This window comes from Vitis vinifera, chromosome 19, assembly GCF_030704535.1.
Source record: "Vitis vinifera cultivar Pinot Noir 40024 chromosome 19, ASM3070453v1".
NCBI lineage: Eukaryota > Viridiplantae > Streptophyta > Magnoliopsida > Vitales > Vitaceae > Vitis > Vitis vinifera.
Genome location: NC_081823.1, coordinates 7,985,001 through 8,007,587, shown reverse-complemented (window position 1 = coordinate 8,007,587; position 22,587 = coordinate 7,985,001). Strand labels below are relative to the sequence as shown.

Genomic DNA, 22,587 nt, shown 5'->3' with positions numbered 1-22,587 from the left:
GAATCTCCACATTTTGTGTAGCCTATTTTTAAGGTTATTTTTTGACCGGTTGTTTAGAAGCAAAACACAAGATGACAAGATGAACTGCCAATTATGACTCCTACTATAATTTTGACTTTTAATAAATATAGTCATTGTGATGATGAAAGGGGGATTCAATTCATTTTCTACTTAAAAAGAAATGAAATTTCATAATTGAATTTAAATTTCAATAAATAATGATAATTAAAATTAAAGTGCTAAATAAATTTTTTTATTTTATCATGGTTGTTTGAAATTTGTCTCTAAGAAATATTATAGAAAATAAAATAATAGAAAAAAATTTCTCAAATATTTATAACCTTGAGGGATTGTTCAATTAGTCCCATCTTAAGTTTGTTTCCCGTCATCAATTCGAGTTCTCTCAAAGCCACGGGAAATTTACTAGACTCGTAAACTGGTCCGAACATCGATGATTATAAATAAATAAAAATCCTAAATATTTATGACACCAGTAAGTAGTTGGTTAGAATGAAATCTAAATGTGTTTGGGTTTTGGAAATAAAAATTCTACAAAAAGGATAATCAATAAAAAAAAAAAATAGAAACAATAAAATTGTCTCGATCTCCTTAAAGTTCTCTCTCTTCGTGCCTGCCACGCTTCCTCACTATCTCCGTCAACTGAAGCTTGGCTGCCAAGTTATCCCGCGCCCAAGGAAATATCCTTTGACTGACTTACTTTGTGGAATACGCTCTTAAAACCGGGGACCTACCGTCTTTTTTTTCGTATATAAAGCACCAGAAATCATCCCTTTCCATTCATAAGCACACCTCCAAAATACCCTTTTAGCAGAGGCCAAAGATTCTCAAAAAATGGTGGGATTCGAAGCCATGGTTACGTATTCAGGTACTGGTTTTCTGCTAAACCCCGTCTTTTTACGTGCATTTTCTGCCTCATTGCATCTAGTTTTGTTGCTTCTCCTATTTGTATCATGGGTGTGCAAGAGAATCAAGGGGGGTGCTCCTGAAAATTGTAAGAGGACTAGGTTTTTGTACTATAAGCAAACGTTTGCTTGCTGTCAGGGTCTGTCGCTGTTGAATTTGTTGTTGTGTTTTTTGAACTACTTTTATTGGTATAGAAATGGCTGGTCTGATGAAAGGCTGGTGACCCTTTTGGATTTAGTGCTCAGAACACTTGCCTGGGGAGCAGTTTGTGTATATTTGCACACTCAATTCATTGGTTCTGTTGAACCAAAGTTCCCATTTTTGTTAAGAGTTTGGTGGGGATTTTACTTCTCCATCTCATGTTATTGCCTTGTTCTAGATATTGTCAAGAGACACCAGTCCCTACGAATTCAATATTTGGTGCCCGATATTGTCTACGTCATAACTGGTCTGTTCTTGTGCTATTCGGGATTTTTGGGAAAGAATCAAGGCGAGGAATCGATTCTTAGGGAACCCCTTTTGAATGGTAGTACCAGTATAAGTAGAGTGGAGTCTAATAAATCCAAGGGGGAAGCAACTGTGACCCCCTTTTCAAAAGCTAGTTTTTTTAGCCTTCTTACTTTCTCTTGGATCGGTCCCTTGATTGCTGAGGGTAACAAGAAAACATTAGACCTTGAGGATGTTCCTCAGCTTGATACCAGCAACAGCGTTGCGGGGGTCTTTCCAGCATTTAGTAATAAGCTCCAGTGTGATAGTGGTGGAAGTAGTGGAGTGACCACGCTTAAGCTGGTGAAAGCATTGATCTTTGCATGCTGGGCAGAAATCCTATTGACGGCTTTCTTGGTACTTGTAAACACATTAGCATCTTATGTTGGGCCCTATCTTATTGATACCTTCGTTCAATATCTCAATGGGCGAAGGGAATTCAAAAATGAAGGCTATCTTTTGGCTATGGCTTTTTTTGTTGCGAAGCTTGTTGAGTGCCTTTCAGTGAGGCACTGGTTCTTTAGATTGCTCAGTCTCCTTGGATACAGAGTGGCAAGATAGAAGAGAACATCTTGTTTGGTAAGGAGATGGAAAGAGAAAGGTATGAAAGGGTCCTTGATGCATGTTCCTTAAAGAAGGACCTGGAGGTTCTCTCATTTGGTGATCAGACAGTAATAGGTGAGTGGGGAATCAATATGAGTGGTGGCCAGAAGCAAAGAATACAGATTGCACGTGCGCTCTACCAAAATGCTGATATTTATCTGTTTGATGACCCCTTCAGTGCCGTGGATGCTCATACAGGAACCCATCTCTTTAAGGTAATTTTTTTCTCTTATAAAAGCCTGAGTTTGATCTATATATATATATATATATGAAGTAAAACAACATATTATCTATACAATGCCATTGCATTAAGTAGAAAATGAGCTATCCTTGTATGTTTTAATATGCACTGCTATGGGCTATATAAGATTTGGTTCTTGGTCTGGCTGAGGTAATTAGGGACCCTTGCTATGCCATTGCCCTTTGTTTTGTTTCCTTTCCTTTTTATTATATATAATAAATGAAAAAAAAAAATCTTTCATTGATCGTATTTGTAAGTAATCTTCATATAACAGGAATGTTTGCTGGGTCTCTCGGGTTCGAAAACAGTGATTTATGTTACACATCAAGTAGAGTTCTTACCTGCTGCTGATCTCATACTGGTGAGTAATTACAATGTTTTTTCTTCCTTGCCTTTGTTTTCATTAGATAAACTTAAGAAATGTAGCATACCTGCAGGTCATGAAAGATGGAAGGGTTACACAAGCAGGAAAGTACAATGAAATTCTCAACTCTGGAACTGATTTTATGGAACTTGTTGGTGCACATAAGAAAGCTTTGTTAGCACTCAATTCTGTAGAGGCAGGGTCACTTTCAGAAAAATTAAGTATCCTTGAGGATAGTGATAATATTGGTGGTACTTCTGAAGTAGTTGAAAAAGAAGAAAACAGAGGTGGCCAAAATGGTAAAGCAGAGGAGATAGATGGACCAAAAGGTCAGCTTGTTCAAGAAGAGGAGAGAGAGAAAGGTAAAGTTGGGCTATGGGTTTATTGGAAATACATCAGGACAGCATATGGAGGAGCTCTTGTGCCCTTTATATTGTTGTCACAGATTCTCTTTCAGCTGCTTCAGATTGGAAGCAATTATTGGATGGCTTGGGCAAGTCCCGTGTCAGATGATGTGAAACCTGCAGTTAGAGGTTCTACTCTCATAATTGTTTATGTAGCTTTGGCTGTTGGAAGTTCTTTTTGCGTCCTTTCCAGAGCCATGCTTCTTGTAACAGCTGGTTACAAGACAGCTACTATACTCTTCAATAAAATGCATTTGTGCGTCTTCCGTGCCCCAATGTCATTCTTTGATGCCACCCCAAGTGGGCGAATTCTAAACAGAGTAAGTGAAAATATGAATATATGTCTATTTCTGCCTTGCATTTTTCCCCATTTACCAAAGTTAGTGTTAGAATATCACTTAATTGATCCTTCCCTTTTTTACAGGCTTCTGCAGACCAAAGTACGATCGATACAACCATGCCAATGCAAGTTGGGGCATTTGCCTTCCAATTGATTCAGCTCCTGGGAATTATTGCAGTTATGTCACAGGTTGCATGGCAGGTTTTCATTGTCTTTATTCCTGTGATTGCAACCTGCATCTGGTATCAGGTAACCATTGTGAACTTATTAGGACCTCTTCTTGTTAGTTAATGCCAACACATGGCTTTGTCACATGACATCTCATGCTCTGTAGTTGAGATCACCTTATGTTTCTCATATTACATTATTTATTTTCTTTGCTTACATATGCCATGTACTCTTCCACATTAGATTATCAATCATATGTCCATGAAAATGCCAGTAGGCTCAAAACCATTTTGGGTATAAACTAAGCTTTACTCCAAAATGTTGCTTAGAAAAAAAATTGGAGTAGTGCATTGCTTACTGAGAAATTTGATTCGTTTTAAACCAACTGCATTAAAATGGAATCCTAATTCAGGATAACTCTTACAATTCATGGCATGTTCATGTTCCTTTCTGATCCAGCTGAGCTGGGGCTCAGTCACAAGCATTGCATATTAAGGAGGTGCAAATATGAATGTGCCATGCCAATTAATATGGCCTCAGAATGAAAGTTTCTTTAGTGTTGATATGGTGGTTTTTGAGTGCCAATTCACTTTTCAGATAAGAGTAATGAAATTGGCTGCAAGATAAACTGCAGGTTTTGCTGTTTAGATGCAATGTTTAACTAATGTATTTCTATTTTTTTATCATTTCCAAAACCATTTTTCCCCCTTTTTTTCAATACCCCTTAAAGCTTAGATTTATATCATATATGAGCAAAAGGTTCTTACAACATTATAATTAAGCAGCAATATTACATACCTTCAGCACGAGAACTGTCAAGATTGGCTGGAGTATGCAAAGCTCCAGTAATTCAACATTTTTCTGAAACTATAGCAGGATCTATGACCATCAGAAGCTTTGATCAAGAATCTAGATTCAGGGATACAAACATGAAATTGGTAGATGGGTATTTACGGCCCAAGTTCAACATTGCTGGTGCAATGGAATGGCTGTGCTTCCGCTTGGATATGCTATCTTCTGTTACATTTGCCTTCTCTTTGGTTTTCTTAATCTCTGTTCCAGAGGGAGTAATTGATCCTGGTAAGTATCTCTGTTCTGGTATATTCACTGATTATCCATGTCACTCTCAATAGCAAATGGCATAGGAGAATTACTAACACTCTTTTCCACTTCCATTAAAGGTATTGCGGGCCTAGCAATGACATATGGACTTAATTTGAACATGATACAAGCTAGGGTAATATGGAATCTTTGCAATATGGAGAATAAAATTATATCAGTTGAGAGAATACTTCAATACACTTCCATTCCAAGCGAGCCTCCTCTTGTCACAGAAGAAAACAGGCTAGCATGTTCTTGGCCTTCACATGGAGAAGTTGATATTCAGGATTTGCAGGTAATTTCTATTTATATATATGCTAGAGGGTTATTCATGGCTTCCTCTGGTCAGAGGAATTTCCATATGTTTGATGACGGTGAGTGTGGATGTAGGTCCGCTATGCCCCACACATGCCACTTGTATTGAGAGGTCTCACATGCACTTTCCTGGGAGGAATGAAGACTGGCATTGTAGGGCGAACTGGCAGTGGTAAATCAACCCTCATACAGACCCTCTTTCGAATTGTTGAACCTGCCGCTGGTCAGATTATGATAGATGGTACCAACATCTCTTCTATTGGACTAAATGATTTGCGGACTAGACTAAGCATTATCCCTCAGGATCCAACCATGTTTGAAGGGACTGTACGGAGCAACCTTGACCCACTTGAAGAGCACTCAGATGAACAGATTTGGGAGGTAGGTTTTGTTTATTCTATTGATTTACGTAAGTATGGTAGACATGTAGTTTTCCTCTACTATGTTTTCTTAATACAGTAGAAATATAGTTTCCTTTGCTGCATTTCTTATTACTGTAGAAATGCAATGTTGTTAACTAACTTATTGGTTCAGGCTCTGGATAAGTGCCAGCTTGGAGATGAAGTCAGGAAGAAAGAAGGAAAGCTAGATTCTGCAGGTTATTTCTCCCGCCATGCTAACATAAAATCTAAATAGTAACCTCATATAAGACTCCTAATGTTGGCATGCATTTGGCAGTTATTGAGAATGGAGAGAATTGGAGCATGGGTCAGAGGCAACTGGTTTGTCTTGGCAGAGTTCTACTGAAGAAAAGCAAGGTCTTAGTGCTTGATGAAGCTACTGCATCAGTTGATACAGCCACGGATAATCTGATTCAGCAAACCCTTAGACAACACTTTGTCGATTCCACAGTCATAACCATTGCACATCGAATTACTTCTGTTCTTGATAGTGACAAGGTTCTACTTCTGGATCATGGTTAGTACTATCAACATGAACTAATGGCACTCTTAACTTCATCTGCATTCTTCTTGATTTATTTCCCTGGAAATGTCGATGCAGGGCTTATTGAGGAATACGATACCCCCACCAGATTGCTAGAGAACAAGTCGTCATCTTTTGCAAAGCTTGTAGCAGAGTACACTGTGAGGTCACATTCTAATCTTGAAAATGCGGGTGATATCTGAACCAGCAAGCACGCCTGTTGCACCGGTCAAAAACTTCAACTTAAAATCTTGCGTGACAATGACGACAACTAAACTGCAGTTACAATCCCAAATGCAGTAGTTGATAAGCACTCAAAACTGATGTTTTTCCATACATAAAAATAGGCTTTTAAATAACTTTTGAGTGCAAATCATTATCTTGTAACTTAAATATTTGCAAAGCCTCAAATTGAGGATTAATATGTACATCTAATGAAGAATGCAAGGAAAAAGAGGAATTTTGATGCATAAGAGTTGATTTCAAAATCACTTCTAAAAAACTGTAGTCCGATAAGGTGACATCAAAGGGATGAATGGGTGTAATTAAAAATTATAATATAAGGATTAAGAATTAATTACTCAATTTAAATAGGGAGTAGAGTTTTTAACTTAATTAAATCTATAAGATAGTAGGGATTAACAAAATATCCAAAATATTAGAAAAAAAGAAAGAAAGTAAATATGCATGCATAGGACACAAGAATTTTTATATGAAAAACCCCAACACTATTATGGAGATAAAACAAACATGGGGTTTAAAACCCTTAATCTAAATCCATTATATGAGATCAAATTACAGAGATTTATCGTTGTTTTACCCTAAAGACTTACTTTTCGATAGCTACAACTTGATCCACATGACATAGCAATCTCCAATTGCTTTAATGAATACTCCTTAGCCTCAATGAAGGAATATAGGTCTTCCAACAATCTAAGATTCAATCTTTTAAACTTTCTTGAGAGATTGGAAAGGGCAAGTTAGGTCAAATCTCTCTCAATAATGTCCAACCCCAAAATGTGTTAAGCAAGGGTTTATACATATAGGCATAAAAGCTTAGAGACTTGGAAATGGAATTAAATCTCAACTTTCTAAAGATTAATTAAGAAAATAGTTTTCTTAAAAAAAAAAAAAGAATATCAACTTTCTAAAAATTAATTAAGAAAATAATTTTCTTAAAAATAAAATATCAAATTTCTAATAAAAATAAAATTTCAAAGTTGTCAAAAATTAATTAAGAGATTTTAACTCAATTTTAAAATTTCCAATCCAACCTTACTTTATTAAAAAAAAAAACTAATAATACTAACTTGCCTTTAACAAACCTTTTTAATTCTTTAAAAAAATATATTGATCTGCTTTATTCCCTTTGTGTACCTAACTTGCCACAAGTGAAACCATTTTGGGCGTACATGTGACTTTTCAATTGGACAAACAATAACCTTGGATCTTCAAAGAATGGGACAAAATTGTCAACATACGATGAAGACTCATTGTCCTAACAACTTCAATACAAAGGAGTAGAGTCAATTGGAACATAGTAAGTTTGGGGTGTTATTGGAATGCATTTTGATACTATGTGATACACAATTTGATGTGAGAACACCATTTCAATACAAGAAATGCATTTTGATATTGATTTTCATGCAATGAGAAGGCATAAAAAATCACCAACCTCAACCTTCCAAAGATCTAGTGAGTTCAGTTCAGGAGTTTATCAAAATGTATTTCGATACGAAAGATGAATTTTGATAAACATTTCAATTATAGTGGAGGCATCCAAATTTTCTTGGAAAAGCATTCCAAAGATGTAAAAAATTTCAAGGTTCATCAAAATGAATTTCGATACAAGGAGATGCAATTTTGATACAAAGTGCAACATTTCAATACGAAAAGATGCATTGAGATACAATTTTAATATAAGGTGTCAATACAAAAAGATACATTATGATACATGTTGTAATCAATCCAATAACACATTGGAAGCATGCCAAAGGTCTATAAGGTTTGGGCATTTATCGAAATGCAATCTGATACCACTATGGAGGTATCAAATTTTTTTCTACAAACTACAATTTCTAGAATTTCACTTCAAGGCTTTCCCTATTTGGCTCTTTTACTGTCTTTGGATGTTTTAGCACTTTTATTTATGTTTGTAGCGTTAGTTTTTTATAAATACCATAAATTTCTTTAGGAACAAAGAGAGTAGAGAAGAAGAGAAACTTTTGAGTTTGGATACAACTTTTATAATTATTTAGTTTTCAATAAAATCTCTCATGATTCGATTTAATTCAATGTATGACATTAATCTGAGCATGAGTGGCTAAATTCCTCATTGGAGATGTAACAATAAATCATGAATAATTCGAGACAAAGGGATGATATGAAAATGTGATATCTTTTAATGGTAGTAAGTTTCTAATCTTTAAATTTTTGTATAAAAGTTTAATTATTTGCTAGTTCGTCCCTATTAGAGATACATAGGATACATGCTAGGGGTCCTTTGATGCATAAGGGATTATGATCAATAGTTGACCTAGTGTGATCATATGTTAATGTAATTGATGACTGAGGAGAGTACACCAAATGAATATTGGGTTTTAAATGTCCTAAAGGATAAAACATTGTTTCAAATTATTTGTTGAATGACTATTAGAGAATGGATTTTAAGTTTGAAAACATGGTTCCAAACTTGGATGGCCTATATTGTGGTCTAATCTACGAAGACAAAAAATCCTTTAATCATTATTTATTATCCCTCAATCCTAGGTTTGAGATTGGATTTGTGAAAATCTTTAGATTGGTTTATCATTGTTTTCTTAATTTATCCATCAAATCATAATTTCAATCTAATCATTTTTTTAATAAAAATCACTACTTTTAGATAAAATTAGTTAAAATTTTTTGATTCCCTAAGGATGATAACTTGAAATACTACAAGTTGTGATAACTCTATCCCTCATTTTTCTTGACTAATTTTATCATGTATTTATGCTTTAGTATTTTATTTGTATTAGGGATTTTCGGTTAAGAAAATGATGTCATTGTTAAGGAATTAGTAACAAGTTTTATCTAAGTCAATTAATTACGTACTAATTAGTTTTTAGTTTTTTTGTTTTAAATAGTTGGTTTTCTTTAATAATAGGAATTTTATTTATTTCTAGTTTTTACTTTTCATCTTCTTACTTTTTATGCTTGTTTAGAATATGGATATTTTTACTAGACGCCAAAGACAAATTTAGCCAATTCAAGCAAGTATAAATGACCTAACAAATCAAAGCAACAATAACAATCAACAAGTTAGGCATTTCCAAGCCTATAGGTTGATGAGAGATCATCTTAACCCTCCTAGGGTCAACAAAACCCTCATGCTTCATTGCCACTTGAGAACATATCATGATCAAACCACAACCAGTGTCAATGTTACCTATTTTCAGAGGGAATGAAGGGGATAATCCTTCATAAAGCATAATAGTTCAGAAAAAAAAAAAAAAGTTTACAAACCTTAGAGAATTAAAAAAAAATAGAAATTATGATTGTAAAAATATCAATGGTTCTACTATGAAATAAAAAAGGAATTAACTAAATTCCATAATTGAATTCTAATTTAAAATTAACTAAATAATGGTAATTAAATTAAATTGCTAAATAAAAAATATTATTTTTCTTTTTCTTTTATGTGTGTGTGGTTTTTTTTTTTTTTTTTTTTTTTGTCATCCTGGTAATTTGAAATTTGTTTCTAAAACTTTTTATGGAAAATAAGATAATAACGGGGAATTTCCCAAATATTTATGATACCATAGAGTAGTTTGTTGGAATGAAATGTGAATCAAAAAAATAAATCATAAATCTTTTGGATTTTGGAAATAAAAATATTTGGCAATGAAAATTCTACTAAAAAGATGATCAATAAAAAAAAGGGAAGCAAGAAAATTGTCTCTATGTCTTTAAAGTTGTCTCTCTCTTCGTGCCTGCCTAGCTTCTTTGCCATGTCCGTCAACATTCGATGGCTGCCAAGTTATCCGGCGCCCTTGGAAGTATCCATTGACTGACTTTCTCATGTGGAATACACTCTTAAAAAACCAGTGACATCCCATCTTATTTCTCATATATGAAGTACCAAAAATCTTCACTGTCAAGTGCCAATTCATGAGCACACCTCCAAAATACCATTTTAGTGGAATCCAAAGGTTCTCAAAAAATGGTGGGGCTCGAAGCCATGGTTACGTACCCAGGTATTGGTTTTCTGCTAAACCCAGTCTTTTTACGTGCCTTTTCTGCCTCATTGCATCTAGTTTTGTTGCTTCTCCTGTTTGTATCATGGGTGTGCAAGAGAATCAACGGGGGTGCTCTTGAAAATTGTAAGAGGACTAGGTTTTTGTACTATAAGCAAACGTTTGCATGCTGTCAGGGTCTGTCACTGTTGAATTTCTTCTTGTGTTTTTTGAACTACTTTTATTGGTATAGAAATGGCTGGTCTGGTGAAAAGCTGGTCACACTTTTGGATTTAGTGCTCAGAACACTTTCCTGGGGAGCAGTTTGTGTATATTTGCACACTCAATTCCATGGTTCTGTTGAACCAAAGTTCCCGTTTTTGTTAAGAGTTTGGTGGGGATTTTACTTCTCCATCTCTTGTTATTGCCTTGTTATAGACATTGTTAAGAAAGACCAGTCCCTACAAGTTCAATTTTTGGTGCCCGACATTGTCTACGTCATAACTGGTCTGTTCTTGTGCTATTCCGGGTTTTTGGGAAAGAATCAAGGTAAGGAATCAATTCTTAGGGAACCACTTTTGAATGGTGGCACCAGTATAAGTATAGTAGAGTCTGATGAATCCAAGGGGGAAGAAACTGTGACCCCCTTTTCAAAAGCTGGTTTTTTTAGCCTTCTTACTTTCTCTTGGATCGGTCCCTTGATTGCTGAGGGTAACAAGAAAACATTAGACCTTGGGGATGTTCCTCAGCTTGATACCAGCAACAGCGTTGTAGCGGTCTTTCCAGCATTTAGAAATAAGCTCCAGTGTGATTGTGGTGGAAGTAATGGAGTGACCACGCTTAAGCTTGTGAAAGCATTGATCTTTGCATTTTGGGCAGAAATCCTATTGACGGCTTTATTCCTACTTCTGGACATATTAGCTTCTTATGTTGGGCCCTATCTTATTGACACCTTCGTTCAATATCTCAATGGGCGGAGGGAATTCAAAAATGAAGGCTATGTTTTGGTTATGGTCTTTTTTCTTGCGAAGCTTGTTGAGTGCCTTTCACTGAGGCAGTGTTCCTTTAGATTGCAGCAGGTTGGTTTTAGGATCAGAGCAGTAATGATCACAATGATCTACAACAAGGGTTTGACTCTTTCCTGCCAGTCAAAGCAGGGCCATACTACTGGGGAGATCATTAATTTTATGTCTGTTGATGCGGAGAGAATTGGGGATTTCATTTGGTATATGCATGGACCATGGATGGTGATTGTGCAAGTTACTCTAGCCTTGCTAATCTTGTATAAAAACGTCGGCCTTGCTTCAGTTGCAGCTTTCTTTGCAACTATAATTGTTATGTTGGCAAATGTTCCACTGGGGAAATGGGAAGAGAAGTTTCAGGGCAAGTTAATGGAATCAAAAGATAAAAGGATGAAGGCAACATCTGAGATTTTAAGAAACATGAGGATTCTCAAGCTTCAGGGATGGGAGATGAAGTTTTTGTCTAAAATTGTAGACCTTCGGAAGAATGAGACGGGGTGGTTGAAAAAATATCTTTACACTTCAGCCATGACCACTTTTTTTTTCTGGGTTGCCCCAACATTTGTGTCCGTGGTCACCTTTGGAACTTGCATGCTTATAGGAATCCCGCTTGAATCAGGGAAGATCTTATCTTCACTTGCAACATTCAGGATACTTCAACAACCCATCTACAGTCTTCCTGACCTAATCTCAATGATAGCTCAGACTAAAGTATCCCTTGACAGAATTACATCCTTTCTTCGTCTAGTTGACCTGCAGAGTGATGTTATCGAGAGGCTTCCAAAAGGTAGTTCTGATACAGCAATTGAGATAGTGGATGGGAATTTCTCTTGGGATTTATCTTCCCCTAATCCAACACTGAAGGATATTAATTTGCGGGTGTGCCGTGGCATGAGGGTTGCTGTTTGTGGTACTGTAGGCTCAGGCAAGTCAAGCTTACTCTCCTGTATATTGGGAGAGGTGCCTAAGATATCTGGTATCCTTAAGCTGTGTGGAACAAAGGCCTATGTTGCTCAGTCTCCTTGGATACAGAGTGGCAAGATAGAAGAGAACATCTTGTTTGGTAAGGAGATGGACAGAGAAAGGTATGAAAGGGTCCTTGATGCATGTTCCTTGAAGAAGGACCTGGAGGTTCTCTCATTTGGTGATCAGACGGTTATAGGTAAGCGGGGAATCAATTTGAGTGGTGGCCAGAAGCAAAGAATACAGATTGCACGTGCACTTTACCAAAACGCTGATATTTATCTGTTTGATGATCCTTTCAGTGCTGTGGATGCTCATACAGGAACCCATCTCTTTAAGGTAATTTCTTTCTCTTATAAAAGCCTGAGTTTGATCAATATACATATATATGAAATAAAACATGTTATCTATACAATGCCATTGCATCAAGTAGAAATTGAGCTATCCTTGTATGTTTAAATATGCACTGCTATGGGCTATATGAGATTTGGTTCTTGGTCTGGCTGAGGTAATTAGGGACCCTTGCTAACCCATTGCCCTTTGTTTTTTTTCCTTTCCCTTTTATTATATATAATAAATGAAATAAAAATAAAAATAAAATCTTTCATTGATCTTATTTGTAAGTAATCTTCATATAACAGGAATGTTTGCTGGGTCTATTGGGTTCGAAAACTGTGATCTATGTTACACATCAAGTAGAGTTCTTACCTGCTGCTGATCTCATACTGGTGAGTAATTACCATTTTTTTTCTTCCCTGCCTTTGTTTCCATTAGATAAACTGAAGAAATGTAGCATACCCGCAGGTCATGAAAGATGGAAGAATTACACAAGCTGGAAAGTACAATGAAATTCTCAACTCTGGAACTGATTTTATGGAACTTGTTGGTGCACATAAGAAAGCTTTGTCAGCACTCAATTCTGTAGAGGCAGGGTCACTTTCAGAAAAATCAAGTATCCATGAGGACAGTGATAATATTGGTGGTACTTCTGAAGTTATAGAAAAAGAAGAAAACAAAGGTGGCCAAAATGGTAAAGCAGAGGAGATAGATGGACCAAAAGGTCAGCTTGTTCAAGAAGAGGAGAGAGAGAAAGGTAAAGTTGGGCTATGGGTTTATTGGAAATACATCAGGACAGCATATGGAGGAGCTCTTGTGCCCTTTATATTGTTGTCACAGATTCTCTTTCAGCTGCTTCAGATTGGAAGCAATTATTGGATGGCTTGGTCAAGTCCCGTGTCAGATGATGTGAAACCTGCAGTTAGAGGTTCTACTCTCATGATTGTTTATGTAGCTTTGGCTGTTGGAAGTTCTTTTAGCGTCCTTTCTAGAGCCATGATTCTTGTAACAGCTACTATACTCTTCAATAAAATGCATTTGAGCCTTTTCCGTGCCCCAATGTCATTCTTTGATGCCACCCCAAGTGGACGGATTCTAAACAGAGTAAGTGCAAATATGAATATATATTTATTTCTGCCTTGCATTTTTCCCTAATGACCAAAGTGAAGTGTTAGATTATTACTTAATTGATCCTTCCCTTTTTTCAGGCTTCTACAGACCAAAATGCGATCGACACAAACATTCCCATGCAAGTTGGGGCATTTGCCTTCTCATTGATTCGGCTCCGGGGAATTATTGCAGTTATGTCACAGGTTGCATGGCAGGTTTTCATTGTCTTTATTCCTGTGATTGCAACCTGCATCTGGTATCAGGTAACCATTGTGAACTTGTTAGGACCTCTTCTTGTTATTTAATGCCAGCCAACACATGGCTTTGTCACATGACATCTCATGCTCTGTAGTTAAGATCACCTTATGTTTCTCATATTACATTAATTATTTTCTTCGCTTACTGATGCCATGTACTCTTGCAGATTAGATTATCAATCATATCTGTTCCTGAAAATGCCAGTAGGTTCAAAACCATTTTTGGTATAAACAGAACTTTACTCCAAAATGTTGCTTAGCAAAAAATTTGGAGTAGTGCATTGCTTATCGAGTAATTTGATTCATTTTAAACCAACTGCATTAAAATGGAATCCTAATTCAGGATAACTCTTACAATTCATGGCATGCTCATGTTCCTTTCTGATCCTGCTGAGCCGGGGCTCAATCACAAGCATTGCATATTGAGGAGGTGCCAATTTGTATGTACCATGTCAATTACTATGGCCTCAAAATGAAAGTTTCTTTACTGTTGATATGGTGGTTTTTTAGTGCCGATTCATTTTTAAGATAAGGGTAATGAAATTGGCTGCAAGATGGACTGCCGGTTTTGCAGTTTAGATGCTGTGTTTAAGTAATGTATTTCTGCAGTTTAGGAGGAATGAAGACTGGCATTGTAGGGTGAACTGGCAGCGGTAAATCAACCCTCATACAGATCCTCTTTCGAATTGTTGAACCTGCTGCTGGTCAGATTATGATAGATGGTACCAACATCTCTTCCATTGGACTACATGATTTGCGGTCCAGACTAAGCATTATCCCTCAGGATCCAACCATGTTTGAAGGGACTGTACGGAGCAACCTTGACCCACTTGAAGAGTAGTCAGATGAGCAGATTTGGGAGGTAGGTTTTGTCTATTCTATTGATATACTTAAGTATGGTAGACATGTAGTTTTCCTCTACTATCTTTTCTTAATATAGTAGAAATATAGTTTCCTTCGCCACATTTCTTAATACTGTAGAAGTGCAATGTTGTTAACTAACTTATTGGTTCAGGCTCTGGATAAGTGCCAGCTTGGAGATGAAGTCAGGAAGAAAGAAGGAAAGCTAGATTCTACAGGTTATTTCTCCCGCCATGCTAACATAAAATCTAAATAGAAACCTCATATAAGTCTCCTAATGTTAGTATGCATTTGGCAGTTATTGAGAATGGAGAGAATTGGAGCATGGGTCAGAGGCAACTGGTTTGTCTTGGCCGAGTTCTACTCAAGAAAAGCAAGGTCTTGGTGCCTGATGAAGCTACTGCATCAGTTGATACAGCCACAGAAAATCTGATTCAGCAAACCCTTAGACAACACTTTGTCGATTCTACAGTCATAACTATTGCACATCGAACTACTTCTGTTCTTGATAGTGACATGGTTCTACTTCTGGATCATGGTTAGTACTATCAACATGAACTAATGGCACTCTTAACTTCATCTGCATTCTTCTTGATTTATTTCCCTGGAAATGTCGATGATGTAGGGCTAATTGAGGAATACGATACCCCAACGAGATTGCTAGAGAACAAGTCGTCATCTTTCGCCAAGCTTGTAGCAGAGTACACTGTGAGGTTAAATTCTAGTCTTGAAAATGCGGGTGATATCTGAACCAGCAAGCCCACGTGATGCACCCTTCAAAAACTTCAACTTAAAACCTTGCTTGACAATGACGACAACTAAAATGCAGTTACAATCCCATATGCAGTAGTTGATTAGCACTCAAAACTGATGTTTTTCCATATATAAAAATAGGCTTTTAAATAACTTTTGAGTGCATATCATTATCTTGTAACTTAAATATGTGCTAAGCCTCAAATTGACGATCAATCTTTACATCTAGTGAGGAATGCAAGGAAAAAGAGGAATTTTATTACGGAAGAGTGGATTTCAACATCACTTCTAAAAAGTCGTGGTCCAATAGGGTAACACAGGGGATGCATGAGTGTAATTAAAAATTATAATATAAGGATTAAGAATTAATAACTAAATTTAAATAGGGAGTAGAGTTTTTAACCTAATTAAACTAGCAAGTTATCAAGGATTAACAAAATATCCTAAATATTTAAAAAAGTAAACAAGCATGCAAAGAACACATTAATTTTTGTGGAAAACTCACACTTACTATGGAGATATAAAATAATAAAAATAATAATAATAATAATAAAATCATAAGATTTAAAACCTTTAATCTAAATCCATTATATGAGATCAAGTTACATAGATTTACTTTATTGTTTTACCCTTAAGAATTATTTTTCCGTACCTACTACTTGATCCATGTTTGTAATGTAACAATCTCCAATTACTCTAATGAATACTCCTCAGCCTCGTTGAAGGAATGTAAATCTTCCAACAACCCAAGATTCAATCCTTGAATCTTTCTTGAGAGATTGGGAATGGTAGAGCAAGTTAGGTTGAGTCTCTCTCATCAATGTCCAAACCCAAAATGGTTGGAAATGGAATAAAATATCTACTGTCTAAAGATTAACTAAAAAAATAATTTTCTTAAAAAAAAAAAAATGAATAACAACTTTCTAAAAATTAATTAAGAAAAGAATTTTGTTAAAAACAAAATATCAACTTTCTTAAAAATAAAATCCCAAAGTTGTCAAAAAAATAATTAAGAGATTTTAGCTCAATTTTAAAACTTCTAATTCAATCATATCTTATTTAAAAATAAAAAAAACAAACAAACAAACGAATTGTCCTTTAACAAACCTTTTTAATTTTAATTTTTTAAAATATATCAATTTACTTTATCCCCTTTGATTACCTAACTTGTCACAAGTCAAACCTTCTTGGATATACCTGTGACTTTTCGGTTGGATGAACAATAGCCTTGGATCTTCGATGGAGAGTAAGTCACTATCTAAAAAGATTCTTAAGCCAAAAATAGAATGAAACAAAATTGTCAAAATACATTGAAGACTCATTGTCCTAACAACTTCAATACAAGAGAGTAGAGTCAATCCAAACACAATAAGTTTGGGGTGTTATTAGAATACATTTTGATGTCGAGCAATACACAATTTGATGCGAGGACACCATTTTGATACAAGAAATGCATTTCAATATTGATTTCGATGCCACAATAAGGTATTGAAAATCACCAACCTCAACCTCTCAAAGATCTAGTGAGTTTAGGAGTTTATCAAAATGCATTTCAATATGAAAGATTAATTTTGATAAACATTTCAATATAGTGGATGTATCCAAATTTTCCTACAAAAGCATTCTGAAGATACCAAAATTTTTAGGGTTTATCAAAATGAATAATACATGGAGATACAATTTCAATACAAGGTGCAACATTTCAATACATCAAGATACAAAAAGATATATTAAGATACAATTTTGATATAAGATGCAATATTTCAATACATCATAATACAAAAAGATACATTATGATACATGTCATAATCAACCCAATACCACATTAGAAGCATGCTAGAGGCCTATAAGGTTTAGACATTTATCAAAATGCATTTTGACACCACTACGAAGGTATTGAAATTTTTTATACAAACTATAATTTCCAGAATTTCACTTTGAGACTTTCCCCATTCGGCTTTTTTGCTTCTCATTGGAAATTTTAACACTTTTGTTTTTGTTTTTAGGGTTAGGTTTTTCATAAATACCATAAATTTCTTGGTGAACAGAGAGCAAATTAAAAAAGAAAGAAAAAAACTTTTGAGTTTGGATACAACTTTTATAATCATTTAGTATTCAATAAAATCTCTCATGATTTAGTTTAATTCAATATATTTACATTAATCTGAGCCAATCCTTTAATAAATCACAAATGATAAGAGAAAGGGATGATAAGAAAAGGTGGATATCTTTCCAAGGTAGCTAGTTCATCCCTATTAAAGGTAGGGATCAAGAGGAAAATATCACGATATGTGGCGATATATGAGGAGATTTGAACCCCAAACCAAAAGGTTTGAGGTTCAACCCACTCACCATCTAGTCAAACTTACCCTTATTATATAATATGCATTAAACATATATATAGTTAAACTCATTATATAAAGAAAATATTAAAAGAATATTTTAAAAAGCAAATTAATTATAATTATTTTATAATTAAATGAAAAATTTTCTTTTAATTGATTATCAAAAATATAAAAATTATGTAATTTTCTTTATAATGTTTTTAATATCATTAATAATTAATTAAATATTAAAAAATTATATATATATATCATAATTTATTTTATATTGTTTAATACAATTGAATTAAATGAATCATAATTTTAATATTAATATATATTTTAAAATTAGACATATTACAATCAAATATCATAATATTATATTAGATGTAATTTAATAATAAATTGACTTAGATCTTAATGGTCTTAATATCAGTGGTCCTATCCCCCAAACTCAATTGGCAGCCTTAGAAAGCTACAGAATTTGGACCTTTCATCGAACCATTTCAAAGGGATAGGTAAGCTTGTACAGCTGAAAAGTTTGGACCTCTCGTCAAACCATTTTCATGGTTCAATCCCAAGTTCAATTGGCAACCTCAGGCAGCTGCAGAGTTTGGACCTCTCATCTAACAATTTCTCAGGAAAAATCCCACATTCCATTGTCAATCTCACAAAACTTGAAACTATGGACCTTTCATCAAACCATTTCAGTGAATCAATTCCATCTCTGATTCTACCAAACAAGATGATCACTAGTTTGTCTCCAGACAGCGATCTTGTCTGCCTCACTTGATGGTGTAATAAATTATTCTTTGTTTATATTCCCATCATTGAAGGTATTAGATCTTCACGAGAACCGACTCCAAGCTCTGCCTACCCAGCTTCCTTACAAGCCTTCCCCATTTTTGAAGGAGCTAGATCTTAGTGATAACGTGTTGCAGGGCCCTATTCCAAGATGGATTGCTCAACTCACGAGTCTAGAAGTCATTTATCTTTCTTCCAATGACTTCAAAGGTAGCATGGACTTGGACATGTTCTCAAACTTGACCACTCCTCGTTATCTTGATCTATCTGAAGTCCTTGATCTATCAAATAACAATTTGGATGGCACAATACCAAGTTGTCTAGGTAACTTCAGCAGTTCTCTGTCAGTACTAAATCTAGGTGGGAATGGTTTGAAGGGAGCCATGCCGCGGGTTTATGCAGAATCATTAACTATACTTGTGTTCAACTGAAATCAATTAGAACACCTGGTTAACAACCAGATAAATGATATTTTTCCGTTCAGGTTGGAGAATTTACAACAACTGCAAGTTCTCATCCTGCACTCCAATAGGTTCTATGGCCAGATTAAACATCCCCGGATGAGGAATGCCTTTCCAATGCTTCATGTGATTGACCTATCTTCCAATGCCTTCGCAAGCCAGTTGCCCTCTGAGTACTTCCACACTTGGAAAGCAATGATGAAAGAGGAAGATGAAAATTCCGGACCAAATTACCTTGGAGTCAAAAGGGGTTATTATGAGTTTCAGAGCTCAATGAAGATAACAATGAAAGGAGGAGAGTTTCAACTAGAAAGGATTCTAGATTTTTTCACAAGTATTGATCTCTCCAATCATCAATTGGAAGGGAAAATCCCAGAGTCCATCGGAGAGTTTAATTCATTGCATAACCTGGACTTGTCTAGTAACAACCTTGATGGCCCTATACCATCATCACTGGAGAATGCTCACCAGCTTGAGTCATTGGCTCTCTCAAACAACAAGCTATCAGGGGAGATTCCTGTGCAGTTAACAAGTCCAACATTCCATTCCTTCTTGGACTTGGCAGGAAACAACCTCGAAGGAGCCATACCTAGCGGAGGTCAATTCAACACATTTCCTCTAAAATCATACGAGGGGAACCCAATGTTATGCGGATTTCCATTATCCAGGAAATGCAGAGTCGATGAGGAAGCAGAGGCATCAACTCATGAACGACTCTTGGACTCTGATCCGAGAATTGAATTTGATTGGAGGGTGGCATGGATGGGATACGGGTGTGGGGTGGTGGCAGGGTTGAGTATTGGCTACATTCTATTCTGGGGGAATGGAATCTTCGCCCAGACCATTCCAATAAACAGGCAGCATCCTCAATCAACAAGGAGGCGAAGGAGGAGGATTTAATGTAAACGTAGTCCTACGATAGCAGATTGTGAGAGAGAATTTTAAATCTAGTGCAAGTCATTAAGAAAATGCCCGTAATCTGTGTCTTTGAAAAAATAAAAATGTTGGTGAGATAGTTTTATCTAAATGGTTTTAGCCAATATCAAACACCTTTTAATTAGTCAACTTAAATTTAGAAAAATATTAAAAAAAATTAAAACTTAAAAATGAAAAGATAAACGGTACAAAATTTAAAATGAAGATGAATGGGTTACCATTAAAAACTTTTCTCTTTGCCCTCTTGTCACAGGTCCAAGCAACTTATCTCTTTTAGGCTTAGAGATGATCCAAAGATTTGAATCGAGACTCTCCCAATTCTTCTAACTCCATATGCATTGCTTGAGCTTCTCCCAATTCTTTTAGGCCTAGAGATGATGTAAAGATCTCAATCGTTGGCATGCTCGACATCTCATGCATATCAATGCAATCTTTTAAGATGGATGGCTAATATTTATTTTCCCATTCAACCTTTGAGGGATAGGGTGTGACAACATCGTATTTTACTACATCTATTTTTGCTATCATCTAGACTATGGTAGGCAACATACAATGTTTGAGCTTTATGGAAAAAAAGTAGTGCTAGATATAATACTCATATTGGAGAATAATTCTTTCCTACTTTAGTTATCAATCGACTAAAATAATAGACTGGTTGCTGTTTTTTTGCCTATATTATCTTGGGCTGAAAACTACCTATGGAACCCTGCACTACTATATCATCAATATAGACCTTCATTATTTTACCAATTAAATCATGGAAAAGTACATTCATAGAATGTTGATATGTAGCTTTAGCATTTTTTAATCCAAATAACATTACAACGTAGTCAAAAGTCCTTAGAGCTTTAGGACACTTGATTGTTATTTTGTGAATACCTAGGCACAAGTCACTTAAACCCATAGGATGATTTATAAATACTCCCTTAGGGATTAGGGTTTCAATCTTTTGTCTTTTATCTTCCAAAGAGAAATTCTAACCACTCTTAGGGAGGAAGAGTAGTTTATACTTCTCTTACGTGTTTGGATTTGTGTAAGGAGAGATTAGGTGGAAGAACACCAAGTAAACGAGATCTATAACTTCTTCAACGACTTTAGCAAATTAGAATTGATCTGGAAACATCCAAATCACAAATATGAGTTATTTTTTCTCTAGATTAATTAATTTTATTGGCTTTTGTAGCCATTTTTTTTATGCTTTGATCAAGTCTAGGGAAACCTAAGGTTAGAGGCATGCACCAATTATAAAAACCAAAAGCTTAATTTTTATTTTTATTTTTTATTCATGAAATCTATCTGTATATATAAAAATAATAATAAAATGAAATAAAATAAAAATTAGATAGAATAGCTTCAACCTTGTCAATTAATAATGAGAGAATAAAGTCTGGGTAAATACCAATACCTATTAAAGGTAGAAAGATAGAGATCAAAACAAATAACTATCTATTCAATCCAGGGATAGGAAATAAAGTAATTTGACATTGCCAACAATTGGTTTGTACCAATTATCTTTCTGTCATTTCAACTTTGAAGAATTATCTCTGATTGCTTTGCCTTAAAAGATCTTGGTCCACTTAAATATTTCTAAGACTTGAAGTTTCATGCTCCCAGCATGGTATTTATTTTTCCCAACAAATATATGCACTTGATATTTTAGAGGATACTAGCTTCCTTGGTTCTCGGCCTACCAAGACACCTACGGAACCCAACCTCTCACTTACTTCAACTGATGGAGACCTTTTACCCAATCTTCTTTTATATCATAGGCATATTAGATGCCTCATCTATCTCACTATTCGTTGTCCAGGCACTATTTTCTTAGTTCAAATTCTTAATCAATTCATGGCTAATCCTAAACAACCATATCTGGATGTTGCTCGTCGCTTGCTTTGACACATTAAACAATCACTCAGTCGAAATCGACATTCTTTTTTCTCCATCTAGTACACTTCAACTTAATGCGTTTTGTGACTTTGATTGGGTGACTTGTCTAGAAACCCATCGTTCCATTACCAAGTATTATATATTGTTGGGTTCTTCTCCTATATCTTGGAAATCCAAAAAGCAACACAGAATTTCTTGTTTTTCCACTTAAGCTAAATAAAGTGTAATGGCTATAACTTCTTGTGAAATTCAATGGCTCTTTTCCAACATGTTTTGTGATAAGAGTTGTTTTCCATATTGCTACAATAGTATTTCATGAACGCACCAAGCTAGTATTGTCATAGGATTCATGAAAAAATTCGAGCTAGTTTAGTTTGTGCTACATATGTTTATACTAAGAAAAAAACTGGATGATATCTTTACTAAGGCTTTGGAAGCTACTATTTTTTCCTCCCTTAATTCGCAAGTTGAGTCTTCATAACCTCCATATTCCAACTTGAGGGGGAGAATTAGGCATCCTTTATTAGTGCTTTAATTATTGCTCATTTGTACCTATTGTGCATGTATGTATTGATAGAACAATAGGATAATACATAACTTTTGCCCATTACAGTTCCAAAAGTTTCACTTATGCCTTTGATAACATAGCACTAGCTAGATGATTAAAGAGTGACTGACCTTGAGGTTAGTCTACTAGTCACTCTTTATTGATATATGCATTTTCTACTACCACAATTATAGTATACTTAACTTGTATGATATGATCCATGCTAAATGAACTGTCAACAAGCA

General features: G+C 35.2%; 3 protein-coding genes and 1 pseudogene across 3 annotated transcripts; all 4 read left to right on the top strand.

Annotated features, from left to right (window-relative positions):
• The first annotated feature begins 852 nt into the window (after positions 1–852).
• LOC132253405 (ABC transporter C family member 3-like) lies at positions 853–1,983 on the top strand. Its single transcript, XM_059735280.1, has one exon. The coding sequence runs from the start codon at positions 853–855 to the stop codon at positions 1,969–1,971; it is 1,119 nt and encodes a 372-aa protein (XP_059591263.1). The 3' UTR covers positions 1,972–1,983.
• On the top strand, positions 1,957–6,343 carry LOC132253404 (ABC transporter C family member 3-like). Its single transcript, XM_059735279.1, has 10 exons — positions 1,957–2,228; positions 2,529–2,615; positions 2,692–3,342; positions 3,447–3,611; positions 4,316–4,610; positions 4,712–4,926; positions 5,022–5,327; positions 5,481–5,544; positions 5,625–5,864; positions 5,949–6,343. The coding sequence occupies exons 1-10, from the start codon at positions 1,998–2,000 to the stop codon at positions 6,071–6,073; spliced, it is 2,379 nt and encodes a 792-aa protein (XP_059591262.1). The 5' UTR covers positions 1,957–1,997; the 3' UTR covers positions 6,074–6,343.
• A 3,615-nt stretch (positions 6,344–9,958) lies between these two features.
• On the top strand, positions 9,959–15,246 carry LOC104877658 (ABC transporter C family member 3-like; annotated as a pseudogene).
• On the top strand, positions 15,195–19,872 carry LOC104877657 (receptor-like protein 9DC3). Its single transcript, XM_010646429.1, has 3 exons — positions 15,195–15,341; positions 18,544–18,854; positions 18,996–19,872. The coding sequence occupies exons 1-3, from the start codon at positions 15,195–15,197 to the stop codon at positions 19,870–19,872; spliced, it is 1,335 nt and encodes a 444-aa protein (XP_010644731.1).
• The last annotated feature ends 2,715 nt before the right edge of the window (positions 19,873–22,587 follow it).